The sequence below is a fragment of the Syngnathus scovelli genome, chromosome 10 (genome assembly GCF_024217435.2).
Source record: "Syngnathus scovelli strain Florida chromosome 10, RoL_Ssco_1.2, whole genome shotgun sequence".
NCBI classification, from domain to species: Eukaryota; Metazoa; Chordata; class Actinopteri; order Syngnathiformes; family Syngnathidae; genus Syngnathus; species Syngnathus scovelli.
Window position 1 is genome coordinate 1,782,962 of NC_090856.1, and position 24,618 is coordinate 1,807,579.

A 24,618-nucleotide genomic window follows, 5' to 3' on the forward strand; every position below is an offset into this window, starting at 1 on the left:
GCGCTTGTCATAATGACTACACACACACACACACACACACACACACACACACACACACACACACACACACACACACACACACACACACACACACACACACACACACACACACACACACACACTCCAGATGAGAAGTTACATGATGAGATTATCAGTAATTGGCTTTAGTCGTGAACAGAACTGTGGACAGAGAGTGCCAGTTTTTGAACCAATATTGATTTGTCATTTCTGCAAGTTTGTTTTTTCTGTCATTGCACCTAAGGCCCAAAGATAAATATTCTAGCCACAGAATATTCTTATATGAGGATTTTTTTTTTCACAGTGAAGTGTGAGTCACAGTTGGGATACTTGCACAAGTTATACGCAACAATGCAAAAGTTCTTCTATGTAAAAATAGTTTTCAGTTTTGACTGCGGAGTATTGATTTAACAATCTTTTTTTGACAATACTGTACAGTAGTTGTGGTTACTTTGCATCATATTGAGGGATAATGTTTTGCTTTCTAGTCCAAACACATGTGAAAATCAATTGATTTTTTTTTTTTTAAGCCATGTCACTTATATCGATTTCTAAAGATGATCCTTTCCTTTTATTCGAATGTATCTTTTTAATGAATCGGAGCGTCACGATTACATGGAGGTGGAGCACCGGCGCATTGAGCAGCCCCCCCTCCCTGCTCCGAGGGGGTGGGGGTGATGACTGAGGGGTTGGCCCCTGCTGATTCAGAGGTTAGGAATTTGCATTTGATTGCTGTTTGTCAACCAATGGCCTGAGTGTGCAGGCCAGAGACTATTCCCCACGCCTCCGTGTGTCGTGTCGACGTGTGTGTGCGTGTGTGCATGTGTGCATGTGTGTGTCCACGATCTGGGCTTTCACATCGACACCCAATCTCTGAAAACACAATTACACGCCAAAGCTGAAGGTCGCGGTAGATACCATGCAGTCACATGCAACGAGTTTACTTGTAAGAGATCAACACAGGAGCCGTCGCTCTTCGTTTTGTTTGTGGGGCGTTTTTTGCCCCCTGTGTGTCATTTAGGGGAGTCAGGGAAAATCAGGAATGCTTCTTCCGGTCCCAAAGAGTCGAAAAAACCAGCGGAAGTCCAAGTGGTAAGTTTTAATATTCTTTTTTTCCTCCATGTTAAACATCAACGGAGTATTGTGTGATTCTATCTCTTGCTTGTGACTCTGTTTTGCTCGCTGAATGTATATTTTTCATCGATACGTTATCAGACGTCCTGATCGATAATCGATCACCCGGGTGGCGGATGAAGTCAGTGCCATATGTCACTTCTCCAGTAAGATTTCCACCTACGCCGAATGTCGGAACTATTTTATGCCCTGAAAATGTAGATTTTAAGATGTTTAGACGTTTGTCTAACACGATCCGTCGCTGTATTCGTATTTTCTAAGACTATGGCTTTAAATGGATCAATTCATGTCATCTGTCCATGTTGTTTACGCTTGGTAAAGATGGTTAAGCATTAACACCTAACATTTCCGATCCGCCTTTCCGATTTACTTCACGCCAAAATTGTCCTGTCAGTGTACAAGCACAGGTCGCCTCCAACAATTTGAACAATCCGATTATTAACAGTATTATCTGGGTAAGCTAAAGGCTAGATAACGGTCGGATAAACCAAGTGTTCGTTGCAACGGAGGTAAACGGGCTAATGAATGTGTTTCCACGATCACTTCTGTTAAATGCACTAAATTGACAATTGCTGATTTTTAAAAACGTCATAAAATTGTGTCAGCTCAATCACAACGCATTTTCAACTTGGGAAAATGCAATGAAAGTCCAGTTTTTAGTTTACTTTCTTTCTTAATGTGCAGAAATTGACTTATTTTCTGCACCTAATTATTTCATATAGGTCTGGCTCTTGATATAAATGTGCTTGACTGAATAGCACTGATGTCATTTTGCCTGCATATTAATCACATTTTTATTATTAAAACACCATCCAGCAAAATGTGCACAATTCTGCTGAAGTCCCCCATAACTGTACTAGTTGTGTAAAGTTTGAAGAGGTGAGATTAATGACAAGTCCAACAAATCAGAATTTTAAAAAAAATGCCTTTAGTGCACTAGTGGGGGTGTAACTTGCTTGTTCGATGTTACAGGATGTCTGAGGCCCGGAAAAGTCCAAATGCATTCTTGTGGTGGATGCCACTGGGCAGTCCTCCCATTGTTTACTTGCCGTAAAAGTTGGACAAAACAACCGGGATTCAATACAAATGTCAGCTGCAATCAAACGGAATGATGCTGACTCTAAAAAGCTCATATCTACATAACAATTGAGGAAAAAGATTTTTTAACCCCTCTTAAGATCGTTGCAGAAAAATTCTATAAAACGTTGACCTGTGTTTCGTGTTGGCCGACTGAAGATGACTTTGAAACATTTTAAAAGCAAGCCACGTGTGATACTTGCAAGTATTTGGTTTGTGAGCAGTGTGTCACTTTCTCACAGTGTGTATGTGTAGGGGGGGGGGGGGGGGGTGCACAGGAAGCAGGTCTTGTCTTTGTCTCTGCCCTTAAAAGTATAAAAGTCTTCTTGTCTGATATACTTGTAAATGACCAGCAGCACTTGCCAAGCCCCTTGTAAACTTTTAATACGTTCTCCGACCCCCTCATGTTATCTCGTGACGGTATCGAACACAATATATTAAATTAAAAACGACCAATTTGCATCTTTGGTGGCCTCGATGTTGTAATCATTTGCTAACTGCTTTCCATTTTGTCTATTTCATTTGACAGGAACACCATTGTGACATATCCTAGATGTGATGTAACGTGAAATTTTAACATACCAGACATGTGGTGGTGGTGGTGAAAACGGGGAGCTTTCCACCACTGTCACTATTAAACAAATGCACACACATTCTGCAAAGCTTAAATAGCCCCCACCCAGCGGTGTCCAATCACCTTAGAGGCTTGCCACTCTAATCTGGCCCAATCTAACATATGCTGTGTTCTTATTGGCGCCACTCGTTAAATCTAACAGGTCCAACTTGCTGTTCGAAAGCTAGTTTAAATTCTTTTAATAGTTAACAACCGACTGGTTGGTTTTATTCCATCGCATTAAGTAAAAGCTGGTATTATCCTGTGCAAATCTTATGATGCAAAGAGGGGAGGGGGGTGCTTGAGATGATCGCTGCTGTATCGGGGGGGTGCACAAAGAAATGAGTTGTCTATCTGCACACTCTTGTTCGACTTGCTTATTTCCCTGGAGCGCATTCATATATTGTCTTCCTCCTTAACATAGAAACGGCTCCCCGTGGCCTCTTTTATCCTAAGCACCCGTTTGGATGGCCCTTGCTTTTAATCCGAATGAATCGTACGTCCCTCGCACTTTGCCAACAGTATGGCGGCCATGACAGATCTGTAATCTCAACTGGAGGCTGTTTGAAAAGCAGCATGTGTAATATGCAAACATGTTGCGAGTGGCACATTTTGGCCTCTCAACCGCTCGGCGTCTGTGAATAAATGACTGAAAGACATGTGCCGACTAGACAAACTGGTCCGACACCTGTTTGCTCTCTTATTATCAAAGTGTTATCCTTTTGCGAGCCTGGTGCAGACTGTTATGTTGTCATGGTATTCAAATATTCCTTCAAGGTTTGTTAAGGGTGTGGGCCAAATCTCGATGAAATGTTCCACTAATTACCAGTCTGCGTGAGCTGGATTTTATTTTTATGAATGTAGGCTGCATGTAGGGTTTGTTTCTTTTGGCGCCTTGAAGAAGACAGAAGCAGCTTGGCAACATTTCAGTTGCTCTTGTGCCAAAAGCTACTTTTCTGAAGGGCCTGCTCGGCAGCCACGTGGAGCTTTAACTGTGTTATCATGCCAAGAAGCATAAGTTACTTCACTTCTTGGGCTGGAGCCACAAGGGAATCCCTGACCGTGACGCAGGCAAAGGAAGGGCTTTGCAGTTCTGGGATGCCCCGTAGTTTTGCTAGGGAACAGTCGGAGGGTTTGTTTTCAGTCCGTTTGTGACACCAGGCGGAACGTTACTTGTCTGCCTGCGTATTAACATGCAAAAAAAAAAAAAAAATGGTGCTGATGTATGTTGCACGCGCACAAGCACAAAACCGGTTTTTAAATCTGTCACTCGTGGTTAATTAATTTTTTTGCAACAACCAATCATATGATGATTTACATACGTGTACTTTTGTACGAGCAGCTAACTGCAACAACTGGTTTCATTCATACGTCCCATTTGTCTCTGCGTGCAAAAAAAAAAAAAAAAAAAACACAGCAGGGGTAACGAGGCCCATGATCCTCGGTAAGCCATTTGGTTCTGGATGTCTCCATGACAGTTGTCAACATAAATCTCTATGTAAGTATGTGCCTTTCTGCAAACAAAAGGCCGGTCAGTACAAAGACAAAAAACAGTCGCCATATAAACCCAACAAGTTCATCCAGTTGGGGATGTTCATGGCATTCCAAATGAAGTTTGGACACACACTAGACATACACTCATCATGGCGTCTAGAGTTACCAAAAGCAGTGCGTGCTACAACATGTCGCCCGCATTCTCAATCTCTTTTAATGGCAGCGGCCTTTTTTAAACACGAGAGGAATTTACCTGCCTCTCGTACCATTTACAAAGAAATATGACTCACATATTAAGAGCCCTAGTAGAATTTAATTTAGTGTAACAATGCATTTAATAATGCATTGTTTTTATTGTTTGGAATTGCCACATGGGTTATTTTACATTGGTCCAATATTGACAATTAATGAAGAAATGTTCTCGACGCGATCTGGTCTCCCTCCAAATCATCTGACAGATTTCTGTTTGCTCTGGTGGTGCTAGAGAATGAAAGCAATGGTAGGTTCTCAACAAGGCGCGGTCAATATCTAACAGTGCAGCAGTCAACAGAAACGGCGGAAGATTTCAGCTGAATCAGCAGAACATTTTGTTTCTCTTTTATCTGATGACACTCCTTTTATTTAATGCAATGTTCTTGCCCCGGGAGCTGATCACAGTGTTTACCTCCTCCTGTATTGTAAATATTGCCAACATGGACGTCATTATTATCAGTGCTGACATTTTGGCGGTTGTAGTATATTTTTAATTAATTTTTTTATTACTGTAAATAAAGGCTTACTGTTCGTTCATGCATTATTTAGCGGAGTCGCTTGCGTTGATGTCCGCCTTCCTTCCCCGAAGTGGATCGCAGGATTATTTTTGCTGTATGCCCATTTAATTTATAGAATAGCTGCGGCTAATCAGATTTGGCTCACTGTGTTGCCGTGGCTCATTGGAAGAGGTCAGCGGAAAGTGCGTGACCAGCCCGGGCGACACTTCCTCAATGATCTTGTTGTTGGTGCAGCCCAGCTCAATGGAGCCTGTGTTATTGCCGTACGAGGTAATACTGCAAAGAATGTGAGTGAGTGGGTGATGCATAATCAAAACCAGCACCACTGACTGATTTCATCCGCCCATGTTGTTTTTGTCAGTGTGATCATTAGTTGCCTCTTTGTATGCTGCTTTCACACAAATACGACACGCTGCGTTGAACCGATTAGTCAACCACGACGTTTGGAACTTGAATTGACTAATGGCTTGTCAGGTGTTCACATCTTCTTGTGAGAGACATTTTTCTTGATGCGACTTCAGCCAAAGGGCGGAGTTCAAACCTGTTATAATAAACGAAATACGCCTTGTGTATACAACCTCCCAGTTATTTGCATTCTGTTTTATTATCAAAAAAGGTATAGCCCCCCCACCCCCAATTTCAATTTCGTAATGATGACACTCATCGGTCAGAAAAAATGCATTGTATGTATATTTTGAAACGATTTGCAGATTGGCAAGCCATTTTCACTTTTGATACGAACATAGGCACTATATATGCATGCACGTGAGGCGGTGCAGGTCTTTTTTTTTATCTAGTTGGAGTTGGACCCTAAGTGCAACTTCTTATCACCCTGTGCTGTTTGCTTAGACCTTGCAATCTACTACCCGAATGTGGGTTTGAAAAAAAAAAAAAAAAAAGGGGATTAACCCATGAGCTGTCATAGTTTCAACTTCTTTATCCAGGCGACTCCTCCTTAACCCCATGTCGGAATCTACCACTTGAACCCATTAAGGTATTTGTGAGGATATTATTTATATTGATTTATTTATATTTATTTTAATTTATTTATATATATTTATATTTATTTATTCAGATTTATTTATTTATATTTCTTTATTTAAATCTATGGTATTATGACAAATTAGCTTATTGCAAAGGCTGCGATTATAGTGATGAGTGGAGGGTGCAGTTTTCGGTCTCACAAGACCTGAAGGCAAATATCTAAAATTCTTTTGTTTTGCTTCAAAAAGGTTAAAAAAAAAAAAAATGTGTGCACGCCACTTGAGCAGCAGTGACCAATCATAACACATCCTCCAGTCAAATTTTTTTGAAAACGCCAGCCCTTCCCTCTGTAGTCACATATTAAGAGGCGGACAGATTTGGTGCCGTCCAAACAAAAATGAAAACATCTCAACGCCGGAAATGATATGATGTCATTTTCATCCAAATGTCGCCTATTTTGATAAGCGTCCATTTAGGGAAGCATATGTGGTGACGCAATGTCATTTGCGCCATAGCATGTCGGAAATCATGAAGGATGGATGAACCGTGAGACAAAAACAAAGCCACCACTTCTGCTTCCTCCTGCGCAGGAAGAACCAACTAGCTTTAGTTTAGTCACTTCTGTCTTTTCGAATGACTTGGAGGACACATGAGCACATGCTATGTTGGGGGAAGGGGGGGGGGGGGGGTCAGCACAATCTCTATTTTACATTCAAACTTGCATAATATGTCTTTGTGCAATTCAGTGGTGTTTGCGCTTCCACCTTTTTTCCAAATCGTCAATTGGGTCGAGCCAAATGTCGGTGCAGTCAGCGGACCATGTGTCAACTGCAGGCATTCAAGCTGTAAGAATGCACTGAATCAATATTGAATATCTATAGCCTGGCTGCCAGGCTGCATCTGCTCCGTCAGTTGTCACTTCCTTAGCCTTGGAAGTGTCTTATTTCCTTCAATGACATTTCACAGTAGCGTGACATAAAGTCGTGCTGGCGAGGCTTTATGTTTCAATCAAACCGGGGTCGCTATCTGAAACTGATCAGGGTGATTCATGTCGATGATAACAGGTCCTTCCTGGATTTAATTACCCATCATTAACCTTTATTCATCGTCAACTAATCCACAGAGACTGTCCGACAAAATCTAAATGTGAATATAAGCATAAAAAAAAAGCAAAACTATACATTGCAAGTGGTTTTTTTTTTTTTAAAACCTGCTCGATTGGATCTGTAATTTGCTGAAATCGGATTTGCATAGAAAGTGCCAGGTATGTATGTCGTGACGGATGACAATGAAATGCAAATGACAAGCAGCCATAAACAGGAATAACTGGCGTCGCAAAGTTCGACTTATCTCTCACTTTTCGCCATGTGATTATATGAATGACATTTGCATCGTTGTCACGGAACTTAATCTTTAAAAAAACATTCTTAAACGAATCAAATTTAAGATTAGATGAATATATTAATATTGGAATTTTTGATAGGTAGGGTCTGTGTGTTGCGTAATATACAGTGTGTCCAAAAGAAAAAAAAATCTGTCAAGTTGTGCTTGGTTTATTTATGATAATTTCAAACAAGAGCAGCAGCCTCATCCTTTAAAGTGTCACTCTGTGTGCCGAATTCACACCCCGTGTGTGAAAGCCGAGGATTGTGTTGTATATCGAAAGCTGTTTTCACTCTCTTAGTCATTGTCACTAAGTCTCGTTTTTTTTTTTTTTTTAATAATTCAGTGTGACTGACAGCTCTGTGAACTTCTTCATAAGCACAATGGAAAAAATGGCGTGTAAATTAAATCAAGGATGATTATAGACGACAGTCTCTTATTGACTCTCGTAAGAGGTTTGTTGAGAACTTTGCATAAATCAGCAGCTATGGCAAGACGCCATGTTTTGTGACATTGCTGAGTGTCACTACTTGGCTGAGATTGCGATCTTGGGTTGGAGCCAACCAGGCAAACAGAACAACTCTTGTCTGTCAGTGCTCACTTCCTTTTGGATGTTTTGGATCTGTCGTTTTTTTGTGTGCAAAGAACATAAAGTCTGTGAGTGCATTATATTTTATTTATTGTATTTTTTTATTTTGTATATTGCCAATTTACAAGGTATAATGAAGAAAATAATTGTGCATTTATTCCGTTTTATTTATAATTAATACAATAATAAAAGAATAGTACAGATTGCTGCAGAATGAAGGAATTTATAACTTTGAAAGGTGTGTGATTTTTTTTTTTTTTTTTTTTTTTTTTTTCCTGGTCTGTACCAAAAGTACTAATGTCAGCAATCTGATGCCATTTTTCTCTGTCTCCCAGGTTTTTGTAGCTGGTCATCAAGGTGTCTTATCTACCTGTGCTTCGACATCCATCTTGGTCTATCATCAAGACAAAAGTCTCCGTGGAAAGAATAGAATCCGTTTCTCCTCAAAGACAAATCATTTGTCATCAAGTGACAATTGCTTTCTGTGAGCAGAAAGCCCAAGCATCATCTCCAGACCAACTCCCAATCGGTGCTCCCTCGGTGGGGGAGGGAGGCAAGGCAGTTAAACACTGTGCCTGTTCCCCACAGAGATGAAGCTGCAGGCCGTCATGGAGAACCTGCACAGGCAGCAAAGGGCCAAGCTCTTGATGGAGCAGCAACTTCAGCAGCAAGCGGCCGTGCAGCACGCTCACGCCAGGCCAGGCGGAGGAGCGGCGGACGATTCTCGAATCAGCCCGGCCCCCGAAGCCGAGCAGGCCCAGTTGGTGGCCTTGGCGGCCATGCGAGCGGCGGCGGCCGGCTTACAGAGGGTGTCGGAACGCAGCAGCGGTAGCGAGGAGGAAGACGACGACAATGATGGAGAGGAACAGTATAAAGATATGATGGGGTCGGACGAGGAGGAACAAATGTAAGAATGAAATCACTTGTAAATCAACTTTTCCCATTGAAATGAATTGAAATACTATTAATTCGTTCCAGACACACCCCAAAAAAGAATTTTTCATATCGCTGATGAATCCTTCCATCTCCCAAAACATCACATTTCAGGAAAACAACCATTTTTAATGAATTTGCTTCCTCCTCGCAGCAAACAAAAATGGGACGAGGAGGACTTTGAAGGCGAGATGGAAGAAGACTTTGATGACGACCTCGCGGAAGAAGGTCTGCCCACAGGCCACAACGCGGTTGTGCCCGGCAAAGGTATCCTCCTGCTGCCCCACCGCCAGCTCCACCCTCACTCCCAGCTGCTGAAGGCTCGGCCCAGTGTCGACCAAGAGCCCCGCGTCGCCATCTTGCCTCCCCACACCGCACACGGCCATCTCGGCCAAGACCACGGGGAGTGGACCTACGAGGAACAGTTCAGACAGGTAGGATTGCGTTCCCTGATCTGCGTGCAAAAAATTAGGGAATCTTTTTAAGCCCCTCAGTTTTCTCAATCTGAGCCATGATTATGATTTCATTTTCACTCCAGTATTTTCTCTTTTACTGCAAATGAATATAGGCTCTAAATATCTGCTAATTGGCCCCACAAAAAAAATAAAAATAATAACATATCTGTCAAGATTCACAGCCACTCCCAAACAGGTGTTGATATAATTTAAATCCAGTTTTGGGTGGGACACCTGACAATATGCTGAAATATTTCCATCTCATTATGTTAGATCAATACGCCACCACTCATGTCAACTGAATTTAAGCACAGTGGAAAGACAACAATGCTGAAAGTGCTCATTTCGGAAAATGTTCATGATGGAATTTTCCATTCCAAATCGACACGTGTATTGATTTACTTATGCGGTTATTTATTAATTTGAAACGTGTCGTAGCCCTTGACCACTATTTTTCCATGTCCTTTACAAAACGTATACATCTCACTTCCGTATTGATACGTCAACTAAATTGAGCCTAAAATCATAAAACATACTTTGACAGAAACTCACGTTTCTGACAACTCTTTTAGTCCACTGAGCTATTTTTTGAATGTGTACTTAGCGTGGCCGCGGCACGCGATTGAACATATCGACGCCAACGTACACGTGATTTTCTTTTAACCCTAACCGCACTATCTGTAATTTGGAGCGTACCCTATGTCTTGTGATTATAGCCTAGGTGGCGGCGTAACCTCTGTAAGACCTACCGCGCTTGTCTCGCCACTCCCTCCAACTCGATGTGATGAATTAATGTCAGTTGGCAGTTTCTGTACTCAGTTTTTTTGTTTTTTTTTATCATAGCGTGTCAGTCAGCGGTTCAACTGTGCATCGAGACAGCCGGCATCTTGACTGACGAGATAGCGTTGATTTTAAAACTCCACCGTCACATTGCTCTGCCTGGAGAAACAAACAATGGCTCGATTAGATTTTTATAAGATCATAAAAAGTCTCTTTATTGCTTTAACGCACAGACTTTTGCAATCGTGGGAGAAAAGCATTGCTGTCAGACCGGAGTGGGTCAGCCCTGTGATTATCGCGAACTGCAGATGTGACTAGTGATAATACGGTGGTGTGAATGTCCCATGTCTGTGTGAGTAAAGTTCAAATAAGCTACCTGTGATAGTGGACGCATATTTTTTTCTTTTCCCATGATAATTCTAACCTCTGCCGTTTGGGCTGTGATTTAGGGAAGCCTGTGTTTTGCGGTTTCTTCTAATCATGCCAAGTGAGGTCTGTAGTTAAATGTGCAGGCAAATGTTTGCGGAATCCATTTCGGTTGTTAGTCGTCAATGCAAATTGATTGCCTTTTATACTCGGAGAATATTTTTCAGCAGGTGTACATTTGCTCAGGCCCAATTATTCTTGTCCACATGCATCATCATAGTACACGCATGACGCAATGGAAACTATAAAAGCCTGTATAAAAAAAATATTTTAGTATTATTTATATATGTTATAAAAAAATATATATATATTATTATTTATTTATATTTATTTGAGTCATATTGGTTATGCAAAAAAGCACTTTGCTGCACCTAAAAACGACTTATTGCTTACAGTTCATGATTTAATGTTGAGGTTGAGCACTTAGGTGGGTGGGGGGGGGCACTGGGTGGAGAGGAAAGAGTTAAAGCTGTTTAGTTTATTTTTGGGCTGGTGGGTGGAGGCTGCTGGAATGTGCCTGAGGCAGGGTGATAATGTGGCCATTGGAACCTCAAATCCTCGGCCGAAAACTTATGTTGCTCTATCAGTCCGCAGCAGTTGGGAGCGCTTCCAAGGCAAACCGTCTTCTTCCCTTTAAAGTATTGGAACAAGCCGTTTGTCACACATGATGGCAACTGACAAGGGAAAAGAAAAAGGCTGACAAACTGCACCAAGATTTACTTTATAGTCATGAGATAGGATTGGACTTTAATGAAAAGATTATATAATAAATCCAGCAATAAGTCAAATCAAATTGAAAAATAAAGGCAAGTGTTAGTGTTGATACTTCCCATAAAAAAAAAAAAAAAAAGAAATTCTGGCTCTAATGTGCAAAGCCAGGATTTTCTCAAATCATCATTTTTGGAAATTGAATGAGTTATTAAAATATTTCATGATAAATAATAGTCATTTGTGAAATATTAATATGATTAATACTTTAAAAACCTAACCCTTCTCCAGTCCCAGGCACTATTTTTGTTTTGACAGCATGCACACCATTGAGGAGGGCCTGTCATTAGCAGAGGTCACCCTCAGTGCTGCCGAAATATGCGTGCGCAGCTTCAGAGTGGTGACCACCAATGGCACTCTGATTTTGAATTTTTTTTTTCAATAGATTCCTTATTTTAATGTGCATTGTCACTGCTTTCACAATGACGACAAACAGAAATGCTGAGTGTGCAAATACGCGGTCAGTGTTGCCAAATTTGTGACACGCCTAACCTCAAGCAGCAACGATTTAAAAAAAAAAAAAAAAAAATGCTTGTGATTTTCACTGGATGAGTGAAATCTTTTGCATATTATTTTGCAGCCGAAGGAAGGGCAATCTGAGTCAATGGTGCTAAACATTGCCAAAGACATATGTTATCTTTTGCAGAAGCAGTGACTTATTGACATGATGGAAACTTTTGACCCAAGGTTTGTTCTTCAAAGATTTCGCTGAAGTCGTCTTTCCCTCTCCTGTATAATTCTATCGTAAGGGGAAAAAAAGAATGTGAGCGAGCGAGAAGGCCTTCGGATTTGCTCTTTGAGCCAAGCGGTTTTATGGTTTGATTGTTCTGTAATTCTCCCAAGACAAAAAAAAAAAAAAATCAATGCTTATTTAAAAAAAAAAAAAACTTTGTTGGGTATCAGGAGAAATAAAGCAAATTCCATGAGGAAAACAAATAAGCACAAATATTTGCTTTTTCCTTTAACCAAAGGAAAAAGAAAATCAATAGAAACTGGAATTCAGTTTTTTGTTTGCCGTTTATTTGAAAGCCCTAACGGGCAGCTCTGATCTACAAAAAAAAAAAAACGGGTCCTTGACCCATTATGTGTCATCGGGTTGAGGACCAACAGATCTATAACGGTAAATAATAGTGTGCAACACGTGTGCAACTCTGAGCTCCACATGAACACACCATCGAATTTGGATCGATATGTAGCCTCATCCACGTTTATTGCTCAAGTTTGTCCTTATTTTTCGAGGTAATCTTTGCGACACCGAATCTTTTTTCCCTTCATTTTGGGTTCACTTGATTTTGTATCAACTTCAGCCCTGCACGAAAAAAAAAGGTTCATGCCCCCTTAATAAGCGGTATTCTCATCAGGTCCAAAAGGTTCAGAGGCCAGGCGGCGTCTTTGAAGTTAGTCTGTGTGGGCCTTAAACACCAGCAGCAGCAGCAGGGCAGATGGAGCCCAGATGGACAGTAAAGAAGGGATGTCTTTAAAAATTCATGGCACTCACCATGATCAGGGTGAGTGGAGGGCATTTGGCATTAAACATTAAATTGCTCAAACACACACACACATTGTGAAAGGAGGGGGAGGGGGTTGACCGGGCCTACAGGAAGTAGAGTTTGAATGAGAGCCAAGTGGGAGCGACACTTATTGGGATTGCCCGTCGGCTTTTTTTTGCTGATACAGCTGTCCGAGAAGTGTTTGTTGGCCTGAAGTTTCCTCGGAATCCTTTCGTTCTCTCTTGTATATCATTATTTAGTATATAATTATATTTATAATTTTATTTATAGGTATTTATTTATTTATTATTTATATCATTATATTTATAAATTTATGTAAATATATATATATATATATAATTCATTCATTCTCTCCTATATATCATTATTTATATAATTATATTTATAATTATAATTTTATTTATATGTATTTATTTATTATTTATATCATTATATTTATAAATATATATATATAATTCATTGGATCATGTTATTCATGTATCTAATACAAATGTAGACATTGTTATTGTAATTTGTAATTATTCGACACACAATTGGAGAATTAAAGCTGCAACCCTCGGATAATTGCTAAATGATTTAACTCTAATCATTGAGCAGTGGTACGGATTTAACCAAAGCAAAACAAGGTTTAATGGCTATTGTTTGTGTGCTGAAAAACAAAAGGCTGCAAAACAAAGGCAGCACGGGAGGCCTTGGGACAGTATTCCTGTTCAAGGAGGGAGGGGGGGGCGGGGGCGAGTGAAGAAAAAGAAGCTGGCTTAGGAGCAACAAAACGACAGCCAGTTGGCGTCGAGCTTTGAAGCCACGCCAAGTAGTGTGTGTAATACAAGGTCGTTTGACAGAAGGAAGCGCCGTGTGCTTATTTGAACCGTGTGCAGTGTTGTGATGTTCATGTCAACAACTGTGCAAACAACTAATATGACAAGGTAGAAACAAAGGTCAACTTGGAGTCCACCTCCTTAGTGGCTGTCATTTTTTGGTTTTGATATTAAATTTAAATTCCCATCCCTGATCAGGAAAAGAGGAAATGACTCGAGAAATAGCAAGACTATTGTTTTTCCCACTACATTGTGCGAGATGTGTATTTTCTCACCAAACGAGAGCGCTCGCTCGCCTTCTCGCCTTGTGGCCTCGTGTCATAATAATAATAATACAAAGCTGGAAGTCGCACCGAGCTGACATACTACAAACAAAAGTTGCATGGTTTCATACAATGACCCGGATAAAGGCATTCATTTGAACTAAAGTGTTGGAATAGAAATATTGCCTTCAGATGTCCCTGAAAAGGTGGCGTGTATTGAAAGCATTAAGTCTTGAAAGAATCAATTAAGTGCTGGGTCAGACATTGAAATTCTTGGCCAAGTGTTTTCAAGGTCGCAACGGTTCTTTTGTGCAAAATGTCACCGGACTTGAGAGCAGAAAATAGACAGCGTGTCTTCAATATTGTTGCACAATGAAAAGCTCTAAAAGGATGAAACTTTTCATTGTCGCAAAGGAACCCATTAGGTGTTGGGTCCATAATTGTCAAGGCAAGGTGTTGGCACTACACACACACGCGTGTGCACAGACTCACACATTTACTTTTCTTTCACACGGTTTCCTCTATATATCAAATATGTCACAAAAAATAATCAAATAAAAAAAAGTATTTAATAATAAGCATTAAATCCACCATTTAAAAAATTATATGAATATAAAATATATCAAATATGATATTTAGATTTATTTTTTAATCGAATTTATTTTTCATAAAATATCATACAGCCTGTTTTAGCTTGTTTTTGTGCGCAAGCACGTGTAGGACAAATTGCGGGGTTGCTTTTGGGGGAAATTGCAGAGCCCCCTCCCCGCCCACCTATTGATTAGTGGTGGGCTTGGCGATATGGCCACAACATTTTCATCTTTGATGAGCTCCATAGATACAAGGCCTCCATGCGGGCTGGGTGGGCCAGATATGGTTTAAAGGCTTGGGCTGTCAACCATTAAACTCAGCGCACTGCTCATCTATCACTCTGAGTGACAGTGTAACCAAAACCTCCGTTTTTCAACCCTCCTGTCTTCGATTAAATATCTCCCCGAATGTCTTCATCTCGTTCGCGTCGGTGCCCTTTGACAGACATTCCCGTCGTCTGTTTTGCATTGCTTGCCTGGGAATAAATAACTTCATCAAAGAAGTGGAAATTAATGATTATATATTACGTACTCATCGGCTTGAAAAATCCACACGGATAGTTGACGACTAGATTATACCGAAGAGTTGCGGTTCTTGCGCTCGGCCTTGCCCGAGTTTTGGCCTCCGTGATTGGGATGCACGTCGTCAGCGGTTGGAAAAGATTGCCCGCAGATACAAAACGTCTGGTTCTCGCGGCCTGGGAAAGCTGGTTTCTATTTATTTCTGATTCTTATCCAAATCTACAAACCTGAACGGTAGTGCGGCGGCGGAATGTAAGCACGTCACGCACCCGTCTCGATTGTTACAAACCGAGCTCGGTCTTATCCGTCTTTGACAGAGGTTGTTTGTCTTCGGCCGGTGCCGCGGTTTCTCGCACTCAGTCGATGCGCTTGAATTTATGAGGTCAGCTGGTCACTGCGGATTATGATGCGTTTGATCCCGCCTGTCAATAACACAATGTTGAATGCCACTGCAGTAAAACAGATCTATTGTGGCTGTTAATTGTGTTCCCGAAGTGGGGGGAGGCGAGTATGGCGGCTTGGAGAAGAGTGGACATGGATGGATTCATTATTGATGTCACCCTATGGAGACACGTATGAAATGCTGCCGTTGGTTCCCATTTTCCATCTGAGGTCAACTACAGAAACAGCAGCTGTTTTTGTACCAACCTTATTTCTTTCTTTCTTTCTTTCTTTATTTTATTTCACTTGCGACGGGGGACCGATAACAGTAACGGTCTCCCTGTTATGACCATTTTAGCATCACCAACTAGAATAGAAAGAAAATTACCGTTGTCATGCAATTTTAACTAAATTTACTACTTTATGATTTATACTTTCTTTAAAATGTTTTTTAGGGGGGATTTTATGTATCGAAAGTACTAGTGGTATCGGTACTTTGTATCGGTATCGGTGACTAAAATGTTAAAATTCCTGTGTGACAAATACATACTAAATACAAACGCGGCAGGCTTTTTAGAATGTTCTATAATCACTTTAGTAACACAAATGCAATTGAATGAGTGTATTTCTTATAAGTCAGGCTCTCATAAGAAGTCTTTCAGTGCTGCTGCCTTGTTTTTACTGAACTCAATAATATTTAACAATGGTGTTTTAGTCTTCCTCATAACTTGAACCCTGACTAAAGACTTAAGCCTACTGTGCTGTGTGTTTTTTGGATCAAAGAATATTCCTAGATCTTTTTGGGGCGCTTCCATAAAATGGCTGTTGCCCGATACAATGCACTGTTTGAAAATGGCTGATCATGTGTCCACGGGCTGTATCAACTCGCCGACCTGGACCCCTTTTAGTAAGCGTTCCCCCTCCCCCGCTTTTATGAGTCACTTAGTTTACTTATTGCGCTTGTCTTTTTCCACAATCCATTCCTTCTTCATTCCAGAGAAGCATGGCTTCCTGTTAAATGGCGGCTAAAACAACCGTCACGCTTCTTCTCATGTGGGATATAAACGCATGAACACGCTTTGATGAGCAAATGGAGTAACAGGTTCTGCCTCAACATTTTTTTTTTTTTTTTTTACACAATATCTGGTTTCTGTTGAGCAATAAGCACAGTATAGACGTTGTTTATGCGTATGCAAATCACATCGGCTGTGTCGGTTGGTTACCAGCAATTACGCAACTTAATCACTCGAGTCATTGCAAGAGCGTTCGTTGACTTGATGTCCAGAAGGCAATGATCCGTTACTACGACTTTAGTCACCGTTTAGTCATATCCTATTATGAGTGTAAAACATCAACCACCTGTGTAACATTTTTTTTTTTTTTTTTAGTTGACAATTTTTATGAGAAGGGGAAAACATCAGTTAGCCTACTCAAAAGAAATAATGAGTATAGTGCGGTGACTCATTTAAAGCGTTTTAGTTTGTCAGATGTTTATTTTGACTTGAATAAAGTGTTCGGGTGGGTTTTATTGTCACCAAGTTCCATCTTGTACTTTGGTGGTTATCATCATGTAAAGTTACAAGTCTCAGATTTTTTTTTTTAAGAAAAGATTACACATTAAAACAAAGTCACCCACCCCTTGATGGAGAGTCGATACTCCACTCTCCTCTGGATTTTGGTTTTGTGTTGCAAGGCCCTTATTATGTGCTATGTGACACTTGTGTGCCGCTGGCTTACTAGCATCCATTTGCATTAACAGTGGAGCAACCCCTCCCCCTTGCACTGAAATAAATCCCCTCCCTCCTCAAACAGTATTGCTTTCCGCCAGCAACAGGCTGCTCCGTACATAGTTATACTCATTTATTTTTCATCATAAACCCACTTTGATTTGTCTCCTTATAATTTATCAACTGAAGGGCCACTTGCTGACCTATGCGGTTTTTTATTACAATTCTTTCAGGGCCGATTCCAAGCAATACCAGTTGACCCAGTTTGTGGTTTTTCGAGTTTCACCTTGTTTATCTGAATAGCAGAGCTTTAATCCAGGAGGGGCCCCCCAACCAACCCCTGCTCACACATTACAAACATGAAAACCATACAGTAAGCCTACACCGACCACACCCAGCGCTGCCTGCTGAGGTATTTATGTGAGTGGAGGTGGGGGCAATTGAGCTAAAATGTATATTAAAAAAAAAAAAAAGATATATTCTAACAGCAGTGCACATGGAAAACTAAACGAGAAACAGACAAAGAGGAAGTAAAAAGGGGCGTCGATAAAGAGACCAGTAGAACTAGACGATTAAACAGTCAGGCGGGCAGTTTAATGAGTATTTTAGTGTTGAGAAAAAGCAAAAAGTTGGGTGGGACGTTGCTCTTACAGGTTGAACAGGATCCTAACGGCTGATATTTGGTCAAACAGGTCCCATTTGGGTTGATTTATTTTTTTTCGTCTTGTGGAATTCTGTTCTAACTGAAGTGTCGTCAATAACGAATATGATCCATCTTAAAGTAAAATGCATTCAGTTAGGTCAAGCTATTTTCACTCAATTTTATCTGCTATCTAAAATAATTTTCCAAATTTTTTTTCCTAATTTAATCAAGAACATTTGATCAGAATACCCATTTATAGCTACAAATGTCATTACTCGGCCATAAGGCCACTGGCCCATTACAAGTCACTGCTTTTCAATTAGGAGCATCATGAGCTTCCAAAAAATGTCACAATTATGAAATGAATGCCATCAGGCGTTCTATAATCAAGGTGTGTCAAAACCACATCCACATTCTTAATAAATTACAACGCTGCTCCTGCTGTCCTATTTACAGTACATAAACACAATAGTGAAGCCTTAGCACATCCAAAGATAAATAATCCAATTAATATTCAATCATTTGTGTCTTGAGTTGTTCATGTAAATTTGCTTATTGCGTTTTTTTTTTTTTTTTTTTTTTTTAGTTTGTGTTCCTCTAGCAGTGCACGAAAGGCGCATGACATACTTTCCCATCAATATGTACTCAAGAGAGTCACAGTCGAACCAGTAGCCGCTTGGGAAATATTTGTTTGTGTGATAAAGACAGGAAAGGATGTAGAGCAAATAAAGAATAGTTCTGAAGGGGGGCAAGGAGGTCATTTCCAAGATTTATGGTGCGGCACTTCACAAAATGCATGCATCCTGTAATTAAAACTCCCCCCTTGTCTCCAGCAGCCCTGTACATTAGCAGGAATCCCCCCCACCATCTCATTTAGGTCCATTCAATCCAGCAAACCCCCCCTGCATAAATGCACACACACACACATGCACACACGCAAGATAATAAGATCTGATGGCAGCTTGAAGTCTCTAATGAGGGCTGAATGCTCCAATGAGGGGCAGTCTGTTACTGGTTAGAGGCCACTTGTGTCACACCCCTACACAAGTTCAGCTGGAGGAGCTTTTCATTTCCTCTCAGTGGCCAGCGCAAAACATGTAACTCCATGTACGGTGCCATCGGTCGTTTTGTTGCTGTCACTGACACGTTTGGTTTTAATTAACGGCTATATTTGCAGGTCACGAGATTAAAAATAAAGTGCAGACTAGAGTTGGTATTGACATAATGGTCTTGTTTAATTATATATACTATATTTTATTTTATTTTATTTTATTTTATTTTATATAATTTCTATTTCAGAGTATGTTGTAGGCCGTTTGCTTTAAAAAAAAAAAAAAAAAAAAAGATTCATTGATCAGCAGAATAGTTACTAAAAGATTAATTTTCTATCAGTTGGGAAATCAATAGTCATTTCAGCTGTGGGCCCTAATGGGGAGTTGTGTCATGCATGTCCAGAGGTTAATGTCATCCTGTGGCGTTTGTTCTCAGATGCAATATAAGGGTCAATCTGAGGCTCCCGTCCGTCCCCCTTCGTGGTGCCATATAAATTTTATGATCAATCCCAGTTACAAAGCCAAACTGGAGCAGAAAAACAACTACAAGCTTTGTACTTCCCCGAATGGGCACCTGACTTTTACTGCAAACTTTCACTGAACTTTCCGGCACTTCATTGTCTCTCTTTGTATGAATGAATGCAGACTGGGTTGTTTTTCATATTAGAAAACTTGCTAGAATCCATTTTTTTTGTTTAGTCTGCTCACTATTTTTTCGAGGTACGTAGTCGTATTTTATAAATACAAAAAGCTCATCTAAGTGTTCCTTCTTTCCACAGCTGTATGAACTGGATGGAGATCCAAAGAGGAAAGAGTTTCTGGATGACCTCTTCAGCTTCATGCAGAAAAGAGGTCAGGTCAATGTAACTTCAAAAGCACACACATTTAAATTGAAATATCATAGAACACTTCAAGTGAAACAAATTTTGAAATAAAACTAAATAATTTCATATGCGTATTATATGCAACGATATTTTTTTTTTGTATAATAATTTACAGTGGCATAGAGAGAGAGTGATAACGAACGAACGAACGAACGAACGAACGAACGAACGAACGAAGGGTTGATCCAGCTCGCTCATCTTTCCCTCAGCTGGGTGGGGCCAGAGAGCATTGCTTGATGCTCGTATAGCCTCGTTCCCAGGATGTGCTTGCAATAAAGGAATACATTGTATTAAAGCCTGAGAAGGGATCGCTTTACCTAGGGCACGGCATGCTCTCACACACACTGAGGGGGAAAAAAAAAAAAGGGTGCAAACCATTGTTTTATACCGGTTTGGCATCCGAAATGCTAAAGGCTTCGATATGTATCAATGTCACTTCATAAAAAGCTGGAACTTTGTTAGTGTGACAGGTTTGTGATTCACGACTGACATAGATCATGAGTAAAGTAAACATGGAATACAAAAAGATGTATGTGTTTATAACGACGCAAACATCTGCAAGTTGTGAGACACAGACATGCTGGGTGGGTCTCCTGAGCTGAGAATCTGAGTGCGCCCTCTACAGGTCATTACTGAGTCCCATCGATTTTATTAATTGATGTTTTGATAGGCAATCTGGAATTTGCATACTTTAATTTGTGTTGATGTAAGCTGCCTGCCTGTCTTGTTTCAGGAACCCCTGTGAATCGTATCCCCATCATGGCCAAGCAGGTCCTGGATCTGTACATGCTCTACAGGCTGGTGACTGAGAAGGGGGGCCTGGTGGAGGTCATCAACAAGAAGCTGTGGAGGGAAATCACCAAAGGACTCAATCTGCCTACCTCAATCACCAGCGCAGCCTTCACGCTTCGCACGCAGTCAGTAATCATACGAACACCTCGTCGTTTTTTCCTCCAATTGTTTACGTTGCGAAGGAAAACGATTCTAGCTCTGCCAGTTGGCCTGGTGCTTTTCTGGGACGTGGACGAGTCTAGGCGTTTTGCCAAAAGCAGCTTCTGAATGAGGCTGCTTTGTTTTACGTTACTGTTGCTCTAGATTTCGCTAAACAGCTGAAAGGTGCATGTGCAAAAGAGCAAAAAAAAAAAAAAAAAACTCAAGCTTGTCAGGGTGCAAAGTGCAAACTGTGGATTGCACTATTGTGTGCCTTGGAGGGTGACCACTAGATAGATTTCTTTTTGTATGTGTGGAGAAGCTTCACCTGTTTTAAATGCACTGAAAGAATGAGGAATTGAAACCGCACTTGTGGCTTAACTGAGGGATCGTTTTACCTTCGACCTAACCATTTTTTGAATATCAGTTGGCACACACTAAAACCGGCTTAAAAAGAAATCAAGTAGCTACCTCATGTTGCTCATTTGTCGAAATGAATTTGTGGTGTCCACCAGATACATGAAGTACCTGTACCCATACGAATGTGACAAGAGGGGTCTGAGCAACCCCAACGAACTCCAGGCCGCCATCGACAGCAATCGACGGGAAGGCAGACGACAGAGCTTCGGCGGCTCCCTCTTCACCTACTCCCCCAACGGGACACCCACCATGCTATCTTCGCCAAAGCTCTCCACGCCCACCATGGCTTTGACTGTAGGCACCAACGGGGCCTCGCTCACCCCCATCCAGAAGATCAAGAAAGGTACTTTGACGTTAATCAGAATCTCACGATACATGTTCTGATATTCGTTTTCCTCCCTGCTGTGCAGAAGAAGAAGGTGGACAGCTTTTCCACGGAGTTGGCGTGCCTCGCATGCCAGTGGGAGCCCTGGCGGGCCACTCGGTGGCGGCCGTGCAGGCGGCCCAGGCGGCCATGGCGGCTCAGGTTGTGGCTTTGGAACAGCTGAGGGACAAATTGGAAGCCGGAGAGCCGCCTGAGAAGAAAATGGCACTGCCGGCGGAGGAGCATCATCGACTGCTGCAGAGAGCGCTGCAACACAATTTGATGGCCATGACAGCCCAGATACCGATGAACATCCGCATCAACCAACAAGGTACTGAAAAAGTACCACATTTTCTTTTGGCGCTTACGCTTTGGTTGGTTTCAGTTGGTATCTCGTGTGTAATGTCAAAACATGTGCTTGACATGTTACCACAAACCTCAACACCTGTTGGTGTGATAGATAGTGGACCTTTATGTTGACTTGTTTAGCGTACATAGCATGCAGGCTAACTCGCGTGTCGGGGGAGGTGCTAGCAAAACTGTTGGTTTCATATTTGCAGATGTATAGATGTTTGGAAAAACTTAAAATGTGGAGATGCACAAATACAGGAAACACACAGAGTCGTCATTGATTCAGCTGGCTGACTTTTACTTTTGACAAAGATGTGTTAATATTGATCTGAGTGCATTGATTTGGCTAATCCAACTTTGGTTGTTGGTGTTTCAGATGGCAGGCAGGAGTCCGCCATGAACCTTACAAGCAACGGCACAAACAGCATAAGTATGTCGGTGGAGCTCAACGGAGTCATGTACACTGGTGAGTTGCTGCATCTCAAAGTTTTCACTTTACAACTGTATGTTTAGGTTAAGAGTAGGGTTAGGTACAAATTTAGGTTATGACACCACAACTGATCTCCATTGTAAACCAAGGAGCCACTATAATTACACAGGGTGGGGCGAGCTTTTCTCCTAGCCTCATTTATTTTTATTTTTTTTTAAAGTCAAAGTAACCCTATTTTATTTATTAACACATTGATAGTATTTATTTTCAATATCGCAATTACTTTCTGTCGAATCGAGTCGTGTCTTTGTTTTGCAGGTGTCCTTTTTGCTCAGGCAGCAGCTGGGTCAGCCCCGTCGGGGGGGCCCCTCTCCGGCAAGCCTGTGGGCAGCCGTGTCTCTCCTCATCATCTGCAGCAGCAGACCACACCTACCTCAACCTCCAACAATCCAGTGTCTTAACAAAAGCCTCAGCCTTTCCCCCTTTTTTTTTTCTTTTTTTTTTCAAACCAAGCTACGTAAAGCCAAAAAAAACCAAAAAAACATATTTTCTAAATAATCGACGCCAAAAAAAGCATACACAACGGAACACAATCACTTGAAATACGCTCTCAGGTTCTGTCTTCATCTCTTTTGTTCTTCATAGCCACAAACTATCCCAACAGAGAGCCAGTATATGTCAAACACAAATGTATGTGCAACCTGTGAATTATTTATTTCTACATACATGTACAGATGATGGAAGAACAAAAGAGAAGTTCATAAGCAGGAAGGTGTAATGCACCGTTTACACTTACAAACACAGCTACTGACTGACAGTCACGTTTCATCCTCTCGGGGAGAGATTCTTTTTATTTGACCTTTGACCTATGGTTTTTATTGTTATTTTGCAACTTTTAGTGTTTTTATCATTTAAATCTTTATCAATACTATCACTGCAGGAAAAACATTTATATATAAAGAAAAAAATATCGTCTATTTTTAATCCGAAAAAAAAGCTTTAAAAAGGTATATGTCGTATCTTCAGGGTGTGTAGCGACGCGACCTACTTCATGTATACAAATACCAGATACCTTAGCAGCCGTTGTAGAGCAGTTTTTATTGATATATTTGGTGAGGTGAGAGCTCAACTGCTGAATTCATACGTGCATATTTGTATTTCCTCGTCGCAAGACCAGTTCCGTACTCGATCGGCGTGGAAGCTAATTTGGCTATCCTCGCTGAGTAAGATCAACTTTTACTGCATTCTTCAGAAAGATCAGTTTATCTGGAGTTTCTTAGTTTGCTTCTCTGGCGAAAAGGTCTAATGCATGCCTGTATTTGTGAGTAAAACCTGAAGGAAAACCGATTTGCTTTCAGGGATGTCTGTCCGCTTAATCCTTGTTGTCGTGAGGAAGCTCACTTGGATAATCGGAGGACCTGATGTAGTTAAACATATATCTGGCGCTTTCGTCGTTGTGTTTTTTTGTCTTATAGATGTCCGATACGTATATTTTTTGGTGTGCATGACGTTGTGCTTCTCATCTAAGTGCTTCTTATAGATTCCAGGATCAGTCGTTGAACTTTTTTGCGGTAATCGTCAAAGCTCACCACACTTTGCCAAACGATCGGGCTCGTAGATTCTTTTTCCGAGGCCCGGAACAGTACGAGGTGAGCAGTTGTCACTTTTTTTTTTTTTTTTTTTACTGTTCCGGGCAAATATTAGCAGCTGCTGTCGCTTTGATCGGAGCCTGGCGTTTCTGCCTCGGGTCACCACCAGCTGCTATACAAACATGTCACACTGTGCGTGTATAATCTCGCACTTTGACTATTTTTGAAGGCAAAATGGAATTTACACCGGAGTATTATGGACCTACTGAGGAGGGGAATAAAAGAACAGCGTTAATGTGAGGGATAAGGTCATACGAGAAGAATGTCTGCCAGCCTAACGGACATTTGACGTCTATATCTGTCAATGGCAGTGAATGAGTTAATAAGATTTAAAAAAAAAAGGGATTTGACTATTTTTCAGACTGTTACGTTTACGTACGTGCTTTTTCGATCAAATAACGCTTATGATAATCCAACTTTTTTCCTTTTGAGTGTTGCCATAATACTCCGTCATCAGAACCTAATAAGAAGGCTCTGCCCCTTTGCCACAAGTGGGCGCTGTCATTGCCAAACAGATGTGAGCAGAAAGCACAGCAGTAGGTCGTATATTGTCTTTTGGAGTGTCACAATTCATGAGGTACCACCTGCCACTTACAAGCTAACAACTATTTGAACCTGTCCCATCACCCCCAAGTTCTAAGCGTGAACTGGAAACACCA

The 24,618-nt window shown here is 41.0% G+C and overlaps 1 protein-coding gene across 2 annotated transcripts; it reads left to right on the forward strand.

Annotated features, from left to right (window-relative positions):
* Positions 1–742: 742 nt before the first annotated feature.
* arid3a (AT-rich interactive domain 3A) lies at positions 743–22,999 on the forward strand. 2 transcript variants are annotated; one of them, XM_049719233.2, is made up of 10 exons: positions 743–1,110; positions 8,398–8,546; positions 8,651–8,969; positions 9,150–9,429; positions 19,711–19,783; positions 20,549–20,732; positions 21,261–21,508; positions 21,576–21,860; positions 22,257–22,346; positions 22,629–22,999. In XM_049719233.2, exons 3-10 carry the CDS (start codon positions 8,653–8,655, stop codon positions 22,769–22,771), a joined length of 1,620 nt encoding a protein of 539 aa, XP_049575190.1. In that variant the 5' UTR covers positions 743–1,110; positions 8,398–8,546; positions 8,651–8,652; the 3' UTR covers positions 22,772–22,999. The 2 variants fall into 2 exon arrangements, with proteins under 2 accessions (XP_049575190.1, XP_049575189.1); XM_049719232.2 differs by having other exon boundaries at positions 8,398–8,969.
* Positions 23,000–24,618: the final 1,619 nt, after the last annotated feature.